The sequence below is a fragment of the Apium graveolens genome, chromosome 3 (genome assembly GCF_009905375.1).
Source record: "Apium graveolens cultivar Ventura chromosome 3, ASM990537v1, whole genome shotgun sequence".
Lineage (NCBI taxonomy): Eukaryota > Viridiplantae > Streptophyta > Magnoliopsida > Apiales > Apiaceae > Apium > Apium graveolens.
Genome location: NC_133649.1, coordinates 17,957,608 through 17,972,853, shown reverse-complemented (window position 1 = coordinate 17,972,853; position 15,246 = coordinate 17,957,608). Strand labels below are relative to the sequence as shown.

General features: G+C 37.2%; 1 protein-coding gene across 1 annotated transcript in view; it reads right to left on the bottom strand.

The window, feature by feature from the left end:
* Window positions 1-858: 858 nt before the first annotated feature.
* Window positions 859-15,246, bottom strand: part of LOC141713943 (uncharacterized) — a 38,076-nt gene continuing 23,688 nt past the window's right edge. The window contains exon 4 of the mRNA XM_074517502.1: window positions 859-1,523. Coding sequence (XP_074373603.1) covers window positions 859-1,523 — 665 coding nt within the window. The remainder of the gene's footprint in view (window positions 1,524-15,246) is intronic.

Here is a 15,246-nt window from a genome sequence, read left to right as displayed (position 1 = left end):
GTCTGGAATTTGGAATAAAATCGTAGACCAATATGGTTCTTTGGATGACTTAAATTAACTGGGAGCTTACTGCCAAAACTTGAAGTCCGTGTTGTCTAAGCTTATACATAAGAATATGCACTTAAACCTGCGGTTTTTGATGTAAAACTCCAGTAGACTGCACTGCATTACGCAAAAACTAAAATATAAACTCCAGTAGTATGCAGATTGATTCATTGTCAAGTCAACAGAAGCTTTAAAGATCACGTATTCTTTTCTGTAGTTTTCTGCAGCCCTATTCTCTATGCATCCAGAAAAATGTTTTCGAGTAGATTCTAAGCCTTCACCTTTGAAATAGTTACCCTCGGTAGCATTGCATATATTGTAAGAAACTAGATTGGGTTTCACTGAATTTAACCAAAGAGATTTCCCGCATTTGAACCAGTAATAAACAGGTTGAAAAATCAGTAAAAGAATACATTGTGTAGTCAGAGAGAGATTATCAAGCCTTTGAAAGCGATCATAACCTCTTGACATTTTTCTGCTAATTCAAATTCTGGTGCTAATAAGAGTAATACTGATATCCAAATTATGCATGTATACCTTGATAACTTTGAAGAATTAGAAAGTCTGTATTTTTAAGGAAGATTATGAGTGCAAAGCTTTTTCCTAATTTGACTCTACACATTGGTAATATTAGTCTGAACAATCGCATAGACTTAATGCATACTTAATGTTTTGTTCATCAAAGATTCGAGTAATAACAAAATATCTCAGAATGTATGTCTAATGTCAGTTAAGTCGGGTAGTGAAATCATAGACTACTTGTAATTCATCTTATAAAACAAAATCAGAATCTGGCCCTATTCAATCATCATTTTAACACGCATTCAGCCAATTTGTCGCATCTTCTATGAGCTTTGCATTACATTGTAACTGAAGTGGCAGCTTCCGGTTCTTTTCTAAAGATTTCTTGTTCATATGTGGGATCTTATAGCTGTTAGAACCCCTGACTTTCAAAATTTCGATCATACACTGCTGCAGAGTTAGAAATATATGATTCGCTTTTTTAGACGGAAACATATCATATGCTTTTTGAACTGCAGATACTAGATCATTCACCGTCTTAGCAGGCTCCTTCCACTGCAGAGATTGAATTGCATTGAAGAATCCAAGGTCCAAAATATTTAAGTCGGGTGAGTTGGGAGGTTGACATCTTAGTTGGACGTTCAAACCAAGTTTTGAGACAGCCAAGCAGAACTCCTCATCATTTGGGTCGATGTGTGTCCTCGCGTTGTCCTGCTGAATAACTAAAGTAATGTTCTCATCATCGAATGGCCATTTCTCAAGAATAGCAGGGAGTACCTTGTTGATCAAATATGACCTTGATAGATTTTTCCCAACATAAGTTATAGCCTTGGTTTCAAGAGTCCCTGCGACCCTGTTCACACTATTTCTTCTGGCAGGTTCTTGCGTAATATATGGAAAGATTCCAATTTTTCCGGAAAATGTCTCATTACCTTCAGAGTCGAATCGTGGTCGGGCTGTAATAACCCCAATTTTTGGGAAATTTTGAAACCCTTATGAATAGTGTTTTTGCTAAATGAGAAAACTTTTCATGCCACACTTTGTAGGGGTTCTGTTAGAAAATTAGGATTTTAGAGCTTAATTTAATTATGTTCTTGATGTTAATCCTAAAATCTAATGATTGGAAATTGTTCAATGATATTTGAACTTAAATTTTCATGTATGGTTTTAAGAATTTTCTTAATGAAATCCATATGAAATGAGAGTTGAAAGTAGCTTGGAAAAGCTTGGAAAAATTTGAGAATGTTTGTCCCACATTGAAATAAATAGAGGAGGGTGTGTGCTTTATATGGTATTACCCACATGAGTAGTATACAACTACTAAGGTGTGTGATGGTCCATTGTGTTGTTGTGTGCTTCACGCGCGCACACACACACACGCGCGCCCCGCCCCGCACCGCACCGCACCGGGTCGGGTCGAAGGCGATTTGGGCGAATGTCTCGGCGTCTCGCGTACGCGAGGCGACCTGGGCGAGGATTTTATTTATTTGAGAATTATTTTAATTCGAATTTATTTATCGGTGACTGGATTATTGGGCTGGGTACTGAAATAGGCTAAGTCACTTTGTTAGTGGGCTTAGTCTAAATATATTGAACCTGCAAATAATCTGATCTGTAACAAGTTCTGATATCAGAACTTAAGAACTGATGAATAAAATCAGAACTTAACAAGTTCTGATATCAGAATCAGAACTTAAGTACTGATGAATCAAATCAGAACTTAACTTAAGTTCTGATAATAATGTGGGTGTTAATGTGAAAAGCTGTTACAAATAATTTAAATTCAAAAGCTGATCAGTTTTGATTTTTTCATTAATGAATTCAAAATCTGATCAGTTTTGATTTTTTTTATTAATGAAGCAGTTTAATTCAGACATTAAGTGTGTGGACAGTTTCATTTTTCCTCTCCTATAAATAGAGGCTAAACTGAATGAATAAGGTGAACACACTACATTCTCTTCTCTTCTCTTCAACCTCTCTGCATTTCTCTCCCACAAGTCCTGAAGTGCTGATATTTTCCGGCGACTGAGGTGCTGGTCGAAGTGGAGCTTTTGTTGCTGCTGTTAACATAAACTCCGAGCTGTTTTATCCTGGTGGAGATATTGTGCGCATCCCAAACGCAGCAGGTAGGGGCAATATTCTCTTCAAGAGCAGCCAGGACTTCGAGCAAGGCCTGGTGACTCAGCTGTGATCATTTTTCTTGGCATTTTGTATCTGTGAACCTGTATTTCATTCACTGTTAAAAGCTATAGTTTCGGGTACATCTTTCTTTCTCTCTACGTTATTTCAGTTACTGATTTTGTTTACCTGCATGTTTTGTTTTGTTAACTGTGGTCTTGGCCTAAACTTGTTAAATTCTTTATACACTTGCTTCTATATTGCTATATTTGTTAGTGAGATTTACAATATTCTTGAAGAGAATATTAGTTATATAGAATTTAGCATAATGGTTAACGAAAGTGAGGTTATCGTTGGTGGTGGTAGCAGTTCGGGTGCAACTGCTGGGGCCATTGATTGGACCACCTATAGTTTCCCACAAGCTGTTGAACTAACCGGTTTACCGGAGAAATTCAACGGTGGCATTGGCTTTTCTCGCTGGCAGAAAAGGATGAAGTTGTGGTTGACTATAAAGGGTCTGTGGCCGGTTGTGGAATATGAGAAACCAGTAGTGGATCAAGAGAAGGCTGACACAGTTAAGGGTTTTGCGAAGTGGGCTGAGAAGGATGGAGTGGCTAGAGCGGCCATTCTGGCGGCTCTAATAAACACTTTGTTTGATGTCTATTCTTCTGATGCCTACTCTGCAAAACTCTTATGGGAGAAGCTGGACCAGACACATAATACTGACTCACAAGGTCTAGAAAAGTATTCTGTGGCAAGGTTCCTCGAGTTCAAGCTGGTGGACAATAAGTCCATGACTGAGCAGGTGCATGAGTTCGAGATGATAGTGCATGCTTTGAAGGAGTCTGGAATGAATCTCCCGGAGAAGTTCAAGGTGATAAGTGTGATTGAAAAACTCCCGAAGTCTTGGGAAGAGTTCTCTCTCTCCCTGAAAAGACAGAAAGGAGAGATCACCTGGACCAACCTTATGCTGGACATCTCGGTGCAAGAAAAACACAAGTCTAAACAGGGACATGTGATGCCAACTGAATACGGTACCTCGAAGGTAAATATAGCAACTGTAGGACAAAAGAGGAAGGCTTTTGCTAAGAAAGTGTTAGGTCCCAATGTGTTTGTAGAAGGGGGGGTTGAATACAAACGTTACCAAATAATCGAATAAATGCGGAATAAAAAATGTGAAACAAAATTCAAGTTAAATAAAAATATTATTAAACTTGAAAGGTGTTACAACAACTGTATCGATTACAAGGTATTAATCTCAAATCAATTATCACAAATCTAGAATAAATTCGACATGAACTTTTTCTATTTTTGCAATAATTAGAATCAAATGCTAAACGCGATTTGAGATTAAGTTCTAGGGATTTTGATCCGCTAGATTGTTACACAAGAACAAGATAAATAATTCTAGTGGTTTGGATTTAACATTAACAAACTAGAATTTTGATCTTGATGTAAGCAGAGAAGAAAATAAAATGTTTCAAGGCGGCTGCTTTCTTTTCTTTGTTCTTGAATGTGTTCTGTATGATTGAGATGTTTTTGAGTTGAATGACTTCTGCTTCTATTTATCAACAGCCGAATTAATTGAATTGGAATGACAATCCTTTAAGCTTGTATGACAATCGGTGAGACTATCCTTTTGAGCTAGCAAGACAATCGTTTGAACCAGCATGACTATCGGTAGGACAATCTTTTGAACTGGCATGACTATCGGTAGGACAATCTTTTGAACTGGCATGAGAATCGGTATGACAATCCAGATTGTCATGCTAGTTCATTTTCAATTGTCTTGCTGATTTAAGATTGAATTTAATCCAATTAAACTTCTGAAAATTCCTAAAATTAATCCTGAATTAATTAATCAATTAATTTAATTAATCAATAAATTAATCTTTGCAGATATAATTTATTTACTTAATTAAATTATATGACTTAATTAATTAATAGAGAATTAATACTAACCCTGAGCAGCATCCATTCTTCTGAATATCTTCTGAAAATCACTGAGAATTATGAATCAATTCCGCCACTTCAACGTTGACACTCGATGTACTGTCTGGTTCATGAGTGACTAACTTCCGTGACGTTTCTTCATGTCTTGACTTTGACGCTTTGATTTTCTTCAGATTAAATCCTTGTAATTAATGATACTCTGACGAGATCTCTGTCACTTGATTAAATCCACGATCTTGATTTATATCACTGAGGCATGATCAACTTCTTGAACTTTTTCCAGTGAATTACCTCCTCAAGTCTGTAGATGAACCTTGTTTCTGAATCCTTTGACAGATATTACTTTGCGAGATCTCTCTGACGGTCGATCCACTATTTACTTATTACATTCTTATTTGAGTTGAGTTGAATCCTCGAATATACAAATAGGCTATGACATATGACTTACAATCTCCCCCTATTTGTTTGTTAGACAATAACACACAAATACCTATAGGATAACTCAACTAACAAATAAGAAAAAGATATAAACATACATGCAAAGTAAATAGCAGAAAAGTTCTGGATGAGATTTAACATTTTCCAGATTCCAAGTAGATGTTCCTCTAGACTGAACATATCTTCAAGTAGTTCCATCTTCATTTGTACAACCACATTTCCTGTTGAGAAGCCCATATCTCTTGCTTCTCCCCCTATGAGAATCAACTGATTAAAGAAGATCACCTTCGTTTTACCACCTCTCCCGTACAATAGGATCCGCAGATAAAAACCAATGGTACTCCCCTAACTGCTTCTTCCCTTACTAGGAAATCACCTTGTGTTTACCACCTCTCCCGTACAATAGGATCCGTAGTTAGAAACAACAATGGTGTGGTGTAGTGTACATTTTTAGGATCTTTTTCTTCCTCCCTGCTATTTCTCCCCCTTAGTTGAGGAATCCTCCAAACTATTTCTTAAGCTTTTATCTCCCCCTTAAAGAAGGAATGTATGCCGTCGTCTGAAGGAGTTCTCATATTTCACTTGGTTGGAAAAGAAATAACAAGTAGTTTCTCTTTCTACCTCACTGTGAGTGTGTGATTCTGTTTAGTGTACCTCACATGTGTTTCACTCTTCTCTCCACTCGTGTTTACACTCTTTCTCACAAGTGTATCACTCCTCTCATAGCTCCATAATCCAGCTGTACCTGCAAGGAAAATCACCTTAGCCATCCTAAGGAGGTCACAGGTGGTGCAATGGGAGTTCGTAAATCCCCATCCTTGTTAAACTCGTCAGATGAATCTGAGTCATAATCTACAAGTTGCTAGTTTCCCTTTTAGGGTTCCAGATTTGAATTCTGGGAAGGTAAACAATGATCCAACGATTTTAGCATAAAGATCAAAGTTCCCTTCTAATGTCTGTGAAGACACTTCCTTGTGACTTATCAGGTAATATCTGAATCATTGTCAACAAGTTGCCGATCTGTACCTATGTCAGATCCACTATCCGCAGATGCATCCAGGGGATTTAAGCCTGGGGAGGTAGACACTGACCACTGACATATGGCTTTTGGATCAGTATCCTCTCCTAACACCTGTAAAGGCAATTGGTCCACTAACGAACCTTGAACAATCGAATCTGACCTTAAAATGGTCGAAACTCTTGTTTCCGTCAACTCATCCTTTGTGTGTGTAACCTCTCCTTGTGCATCAAGAATTGTTTATGTTTGAAGTGGTGACACTACATCGGATACCTTGGCCGACATGCAAAATTCAATAGACTCACCCTGTTGAGAGAATGAATCTAGTAACTGTTTTTGTGCCTTTTCAGCCATTACATCTTTTTGAGAAGATGTATGGGGGCTAGCAGTTGTCTCGGTTTAAATATTACTCATCTATGTAGGAGACAGAGCTACTGGGTTGACTACAGAACCTTCCTTATGTGGTGCACTAGGCACTATCTCCCTCACGCTCATTCATACTACTTTTAGTGGTAAAAGAGTGTTGGTTGGTTCTGTTTTTGTGTTTGTCTTTACAGTCTGGGATAGACGTTGTGGGTTTTCAACCTCATGACTGTCAATGAAAGAAAGTCATTGGAGACTGAACCTGTATCATAGAACATATGGTAATAGAGAGAAAATGATTTACAATAGTGATTTCAAAAGATTTTACATGAAATAAGAAATCACTAATGTAGAAAGAAGTTTAATTTTTGTTTTTCAAAATGAATGAGTTTTTGATAAACATTGATCACTTAGGGTAAAGTCTAAGTAATTCTCATTCATGTCAAAAGCTTACAAATATCTGCAACATAATGTTAACAACATATCATTGACCGATACTTTTCAAGTACTTTAGATACTAATTGTTATGTTGCATAATCAATATACCACTGCACATATAAAACAATATGATTGTGCTTAGTGATAAAATAGTTATTAATATGACGACTCTACTTATTCATATAAAATTATAACTTCTGTTAGAGTGCCATACCATGTCCTTGACGATTGCTTGAGCAGTATACTAGTTCATACCAATCTGAAGTGAGATTGTGAAGAAGAAATTGCATAGTCCAATAGATCTGCAGCTGCAAAGTCCATGAACTGTGGTGCATTGACTTCCTCTTTTGACTTACCAACCAGGAGTACACTTGTACACATCTTACTAGAGTACAATTCCAAGTGTAATATGCAGCAGGTGTCTGATATGTCGTAATATTCTCAAGTCTCGTCACTGGTGCTATATGTTAGATACTGCTTCCTGATAATAACCTAGCACAATATACAAAATTACAATGATAACATTCCCAGCTTGCAAACAGCCATATCCCTCAGATAAACCTTTGCTGTTATCTCCAAAGGTAACCAGGGGGCCAGCTTTCTCAATCCTCATTTGATAGCAGGGCTCTATCTCCTGTCATATGTCTTGATGATCCACTGTCAAGAATCCACACTACCGGTTACACCTGTTTAATGCCCTGCACTTCAAATGGATTAGACCTTCTTCGGAACCCAAACTTGGTTGGGCCCGGCATACTTATAGAATTGTCCTTTGTCAGGCAAAACAACATTTTTAATTTTAACGATCTCAACATCCTCAATGACTGAACATTTGACCTTGTAAACAGCCTTAACAAATTTCTGTTTAAGCTTAGGCACAAATGTCTCCTTTCTAGCCTTAGAAGGACTAGCAGTCTTAGACCTATCATGCTTCTTGTTATTCACATGCTGACGAGTAGTACTCTTATCATTAGACACATGCTTACCATTAAAATAAGCATACATCATATTAAAAGCACAAGACATACAATTAGCAACACTACATGCTTTATGAGAGTGATTAACAGCAGGTAATTTATGCATGGTAGACATGGCATTATTGTTATCCAACTCATGTGTGTCTGAGTTAGTCTCAGTTGCTTTCACAACTTTGACTGGAACTTTCGACTCACTTGACTTGGAAACAATCTTCTCATAAGCATGATCCTCAGCACATATTTCTTCTTGAATAACAGAAGAGGTCGCATCAAATGGTTCAGCAATTGATGCTTTATAGAGGGGTTCATCAACACCCTTAAGCACATGTGGTACTTCCCTCCCTTTAGCACATACATGAGGAGGGGAGTTTATGCCTAATTCTCCAATAGCAACATTGTAATCATAACCTATTCCAGATGTTTGATTAACAGCTTGCTTACTGTAGAACTCTTTAGCCTTCGAACAAGAATTGAAGTAGGCTCTAACCTTAGTCTCAAGACCGGTGATCTTGTCTTTGAGAATAGTTTCGAGTTTTCTATAACAGTCAACTCTATTCTCTAGAAAAGATACCTGTTCTTTTAATTTGTCTTGATTAATGTGCACAAGTCTTAATTCATTGACCTCTTTCTCAAGGTCTGTGATCTGTAAACTTAACAGTTCATTATCACGACGTGCACAATCTAAGTTACCTCTTAGATGATAAACCATTTCAGCATCAGAAAGTTTTACCTCTATTCTTGACGATGAAACTTTTCCATCAATAGCCATAAGAGCAAGATTTCCTTCTTCTTCATCTTCACTGTCAGTATCATCCCAGCTTCTTCCCTTTGCCAGATAAGCCCTTTCAGAGTTCTTTCTTATTTGCTTTGGCTTCCTACATTCTGTGGCAAAGTGTCCCAACTCATTGCAGTTATAGCATCTAATGGTGCCCCGATCAACCATCCCTGTTTTGTATCCACCACTGCTGGTGTTAGAGGATGAAGATCCACCTTTCTGGAATTTGTTGTAGTTGGACTTGTACTTAAGCTTGGGATTCCTCCTGAATCTGACATTAGAGAATCTCTTGACAATTTGGGCCATTGATTCATCTTCCAATTGCTCCAGCTCTTCCAAGGAATAAAAATCATCACTAGATTGATTTGTAGTAGGAGGATCATATTCTGCTACTAACTCATTTTCCTCACCCTTGGAAAACTATACCATTCTTTCTAATTGTTGAGATTGTTGTTGTTGTTGACCTTCAGCTACAAGTGCAGTAGATGTGCTGACCATTCTATCCTTCCCGTAGACTTCCTTCTGTTGAATCTGCTCCAACTCATAGGTTTTTAACACTCCATAGAGCCTGTCCAAAGAAATCTCACTCAGATCTCTAGCTTCTCTAATGGCAGTGATTCTATGTTCAAGATGAGCTGGCAGTGTTAAAAGGAACTTTTTGTTGACCTCCCTGATTGAATAATACTTTCCATTGATGTTCAGGTTGTTGATCAACGCATTGTACCTCTCAAACACTTCAGTAATTCCTTCTCCTGGATTTGATTTGAAATGTTCATATTCAGAGGTTAGGATTTCCAACTTGTTCTCCCTAACTTCCTCTGTGCCTTCATTAATTACCTCAATAGTTTCCCACATGTGTTTAGAATTTTTACAGTTCATCATATGTCTGTTCATCAAGGGATCAAGGGAATCAATTAATATTAATTGAAGGCTGGCATCCAAGGAGGCTTCTTCCTTCTCAGCAGGAGTAAAATCTTCGAGCTCTTTTGGATAGGTTCTAGCTTTAGTAGTCACCACACCATCTATTATTACCTCCGGTTCAATAACCATCAGAGTTTTTATACCCTTCTTTAACAAGTTTGAATATTTGGGATTTGCAACTTGTAAAAATAATAGCATCTTCTTCTTCCACATGATATAATTCTCTTTATCAAATTGTGGAATATTAACGGTTCCAACTTTATGTGAAGTCATTATGAATTTTTGAATAAATAAAAATTCAAGGAGTTGAAAAATCACAAAAGTCTAGGATCTTGATTTGTTCGTTAATCAGAAGGCTCTGATACCAATTGTTAGGTCCCAATGTGTTTGTAGAAGGGGGGTTGAATACAAACGTTACCAAATAATCGAATAAATGCGGAATAAAAAATGTGAAACAAAATTCAAGTTAAATAAAAATATTATTAAACTTGAAAGGTGTTACAACAACTGTATCGATTACAAGGTATTAATCTCAAATCAATTATCACAAATCTAGAATAAATTCGACATGAACTTTTTCTATTTTTGCAATAATTAGAATCAAATGCTAAACGCGATTTGAGATTAAGTTCTAGGGATTTTGATCCGCTAGATTGTTACACAAGAACAAGATAAATAATTCTAGTGGTTTGGATTTAACATTAATAAACTAGAATTTTGATCTTGATGTAAGCAGAGAAGAAAATAAAATGTTTCAAGGCGGCTGCTTTCTTTTCTTTGTTCTTGAATGTGTTCTGTATGATTGAGATGTTTTTGAGTTGAATGACTTCTGCTTCTATTTATCAACAGCCGAATTAATTGAATTGGAATGACAATCCTTTAAGCTTGTATGACAATCGGTGAGACTATCCTTTTGAGCTAGCAAGACAATCGTTTGAACCAGCATGACTATCGGTAGGACAATCTTTTGAACTGGCATGACTATCGGTAGGACAATCTTTTGAACTGGCATGACAATCGGTATGACAATCCAGATTGTCATGCTAGTTCATTTTCAATTGTCTTGCTGATTTAAGATTGAATTTAATCCAATTAAACTTCTGAAAATTCCTAAAATTAATCATGAATTAATTAATCAATTAATTTAATTAATCAATAAATTAATCTTTGCAGATATAATTTATTTACTTAATTAAATTATATGACTTAATTAATTAATAGAGAATTAATACTAACCCTGAGCAGCATCCATTCTTCTGAATATCTTCTGAAAATCACTGAGAATTATGAATCAATTCCGCCACTTCAACGTTGACACTCGATGTACTGTCTGGTTCATGAGTGACTAACTTCCGTGACGTTTCTTCATGTCTTGACTTTGACGCTTTGATTTTCTTCAGATTAAATCCTTGTAATTAATGATACTCTGACGAGATCTCTGTCACTTGATTAAATCCACGATCTTGATTTATATCACTGAGGCATGATCAACTTCTTGAACTTCTTCCAGTGAATTACCTCCTCAAGTCTGTAGATGAACCTTGTTTCTGAATCCTTTGACAGATATTACTTTGCGAGATCTCTCTGACGGTCGATCCACTATTTACTTATTACATTCTTATTTGAGTTGAGTTGAATCCTCGAATATACAAATAGGCTATGACATATGACTTACAGAAAGCTAATAGTAATAAACCTAAGAATGACAAGGACAAGGCCAAGAAACCCCAAGGCAAACAAACCATGCTGGTCTTGTGGGTAGGTTGGGCACTGGAGTAAGGACTGCCCTACGAAGAAAGCGAAGAAAACTGAGGTAGCGCAAGCAAATGTTGTGCTTGGAACCGCAAGTGGGCCTGTAGTGAACATGGTCGTTGGTGAGGCTACGGCTTCTGAAACCGACGTTGACCGGTATGTATCCTACAACCCTGTGATATTTTCTACCTATCTGTCAAATGAATGGTTGATAGATACTGGAGCTAATGTACATATTTGTGCTGATATTAGTTTATTTGTATCTTATCAACAGAGTCATAGCCTGACTGTGAAGATGGGGAATGCTAGTGTTGCTCAAGTACATGGAGTTGGAAACGTGGATCTGAAGTTCCCTTCAGGACGTATTCTATCTCTGACGAGAGTGCATCATGTTCCCAACATGCGTAGAAATATAATAAGTGGAAGCTGTTTAGTTTCTAGTGGTTTTGAAATTTCGTTCAAGTGTAATAAAGTAGTTCTTATTCACACTGGTACATTCTTTGGCAAGGGTTACTTGTCAAATGGTTTATTTGTTATTAATGCGGATCCCGTTTTGGGAAATTTGAATAATAATGTTATTCCTACTGTTAACTGTATTGAGTCCTCAAATATATGGCATGCTAGACTAGGTCATTTAAACTTTGGTGCTCTTAAGAACATGATGAACTTAGAGTTGATTCCAAAATATACCATAGAAAAGAATTCTAAATGTCAAGTATGTGTGTCTGCTAAACAGATAAGGAAACCTTTTCATAACGTTGTTAGGGATTCAGACTTGTTAGATTTAGTACACACTGATATTTGTGAATTTGGTGGTGTGTTGACCAAGGACCAGTTTAGATACTTCATTACTTTTATAGATGATAGTAGTAGATACTGTTATGTTTATTTACTTAGACATAAGGATGAAGCACTTAGTAAATTCATTATATATAAAACTGAAGTAGAAAAACAAACTAGTAAGTTACTTAAAAGATTGAGATCTGATTGAGGTGGTGAGTATACGAGTAATGCTTTTAATGAATTTTGTGCAAATAATGGTATAGTTCATGAAGTTACTCCACCATACACACCAGAGTCTAATGGGGTTGCTGAGCGAAAGAACAGAACATTTAAAGATATGATTAATAGTATGCTTATTAACTCTGGGTTGCCTAAATACATGTGGGGGGAGGCTCTAAATACGGCTTGCCATATTTTGAATAGAGTCCCTCTGAAACACATGGATAAAACACCCTTGGAGTTATGGAAAGGCAAGATGACTAGTCTTAAGTATCTTCGTGTGTGGGGGTGCCTTGCTAAGGTGCTTGTTCCTGAACACAAGAGAAAGAAACTAGGTCCAAAGACTGTTGACTGTATCTTTCTGGGCTATCTTGAAACCACTACAGCTATGAGATTTTTAGTGTTAAAATCTGACATAGATGGTATAGTGGCAAACACGATAGTTGAATTTCGAGATGCGACATTCTTTGAGGATGTCTACCCTATGAAGACTGGAATACCTGAAATGACTTCTGAGGAAGATCCTACTCACACATCAAGTTCTATTCCTGATCATGTGGAAAAGATGACAAATGTGGGGGCGGAACCTAGTAGTAGCTCTATTCCTAAGGAACTAGAGGAACCAAGGAGAAGTAAGCATGCAAAGGTAGTCAAGGATTTTGGAGGTGATTTCATCACTTACAATATCGAGGACGAACCTTTAACTTTCCGGCAAGCTATGGATTCTTCTGAGTCAAGGCACTGGAAGGGCGCTGTCAAGAGTGAAATTGACTCTATTGTTTCTAATGGAACATGGGAGTTGGTTGATCTCCCTCCTGGGTGTTCTACTATTGGGTGCAAATGGGTCTTTAAAAGGAAGTTGAACCCTGACGGCTCAATAGATAAGTACAAAGCTAGACTGGTAGCTAAGGGTTTTAAGCAAAATGAAGGAATTGATTATTTTGATACATACTCTCCGGTTGCAAGAATGGTAACAATCCGAATGCTTATAGCATTGGCTTCAGTCCATGGTCTTATCATCCATCAGATGGATGTAAAGATGGCTTTTCTTCATGGTGAACTTGAAGAAGAGATTTATATGGATCAGCCTGATGGATTTGTTGCATCAGGCAATGAAAGGAAAGTATGTAAGTTGATCAAGTCCATCTATGGCTTGAAACAAGCTCCCAGAGATTGGCATAAAAAGTTTGATGAAACCATATTGACTTTCAGTTATAAGATTAATGAAAGTGATAAGTGTGTCTACACTAAAGTTAAAGGTAATGAGTGTGTTATTTTGTGCCTATATGTGGATGACATTTTATTCTTTGGAACTAATATTGAGATTATTAATGAGACTAAAGAATTCTTGAAAAGACATTTTGAAATGAAGGATATGGGTGAGGCAAGTGTGATTCTTGGAATCAAACTGGTTCAGTCCACTGAAGGAATAACCTTGACTCAATCTCATTATATAGAGAAATCTATACTTGAGAAATATGGTTATTCACAGTGTAGAATCGCTAGTACACCTTATGATTCGAAAGTTGTCCTTGTCAAGAATACTTCAGGAGTGCCTGTGTCTCAGTTAAGGTATTCTCAGATTATTGGGAGCTTGCAGTATCTTGCTAACTGTACTAGACCAGATATTTCATATTCTGTGTCTAAATTGGCTAGATATACAAGTTGTCCAAACAGAACTCATTGGGATGCTCTTGATAGAGTACTTAGATATCTAAAAGGCGCAATATACCTTAGTTTACACTACAGGAGATTTCCTGGTGTGCTTGAAGGGTACAGTGATGCAAGTTGGATAGCTAAGAAGTCTGGTTCCAATGGAGTGACTGGATACGTGTTCACCTTGTCTGGTGGAGCAATATCCTGGAAGTCAAGCAGACAGACTATAGTTACTCGGTCTACTTTTGAGGCTGAGTTGTGTGCACTTGATGCCACAGGGACGGAGGCTGAATGGTTACACAGACTTATGTCTGCAATACCTGTAGTAAGCAGACCGCTTCCTGCTATTGCTATTCACTGTGATAGTCGAAAAACTATCGACAAAATTAGCAGTAAAAAGCATAATGCTAAAACTAAGAGACACATCCAAGTTAGACTCAAGTCTATAAGGGGTTTAGTGACTGATAGGATCATAGCTATAGAGTTCATAGGAACTCAAAATAATATAGCTGATCCTCTTACTAAAGGACTGGAACCTGCAGTGGTCCTTAAGTCAAGGTTGGGGATGAGACTGTCAACCCATCATAATTCATCAACAGTGGGAACCCAATACACATGAGAGGAGATCCCTCGAAGTGTATTCAATGGGTAATAACAAGCTGTAAGGATGAGTTGGTAGTACCTTTGCTACATAGATGATACTATAGTATCTGAGTCTATCCCCTGTAAACCTAGAAGGTACTGACACTGCCAGAAAAGCAAGAGTGTTAAAACTCTGAATGGGATCAAGTCATTTGACGAGATAGAGGCAGTATATCTCTGGAGATGCCCAGCTAAGTGAATGTAATTGTGTGGTCGCAATTAGAGGATAGGGTTAATCCTTGAAGCATTCGACGAACAGGATCGAGACATGACCATTAATGTCTCATAGCCGTAGATTGGCACCATAACCTTTGACTTGTCGTCGTCTATGGAATATGGTTATACTAAACGGATTAAGATTCAAGGTGAAACATTCCATCTGAGTCCGATAGCCATTGAAGTAGAGGAATTAGGAGGGTTCAAACCCGGAAGGGTACCGACTCTGAAAAAACAAGTCATGATGGGAAATTGATCACATTTCTGTATGGATTTGTAGGGGATTGTTAGAAAATTAGGATTTTAGAGCTTAATTTAATTATGTTCTTGATGTTAATCCTAAAATCTAATGATTGGAAATTGTTCAATGATATTTGAACTTAAATTTTCATGTATGGTTTTAAGAATTT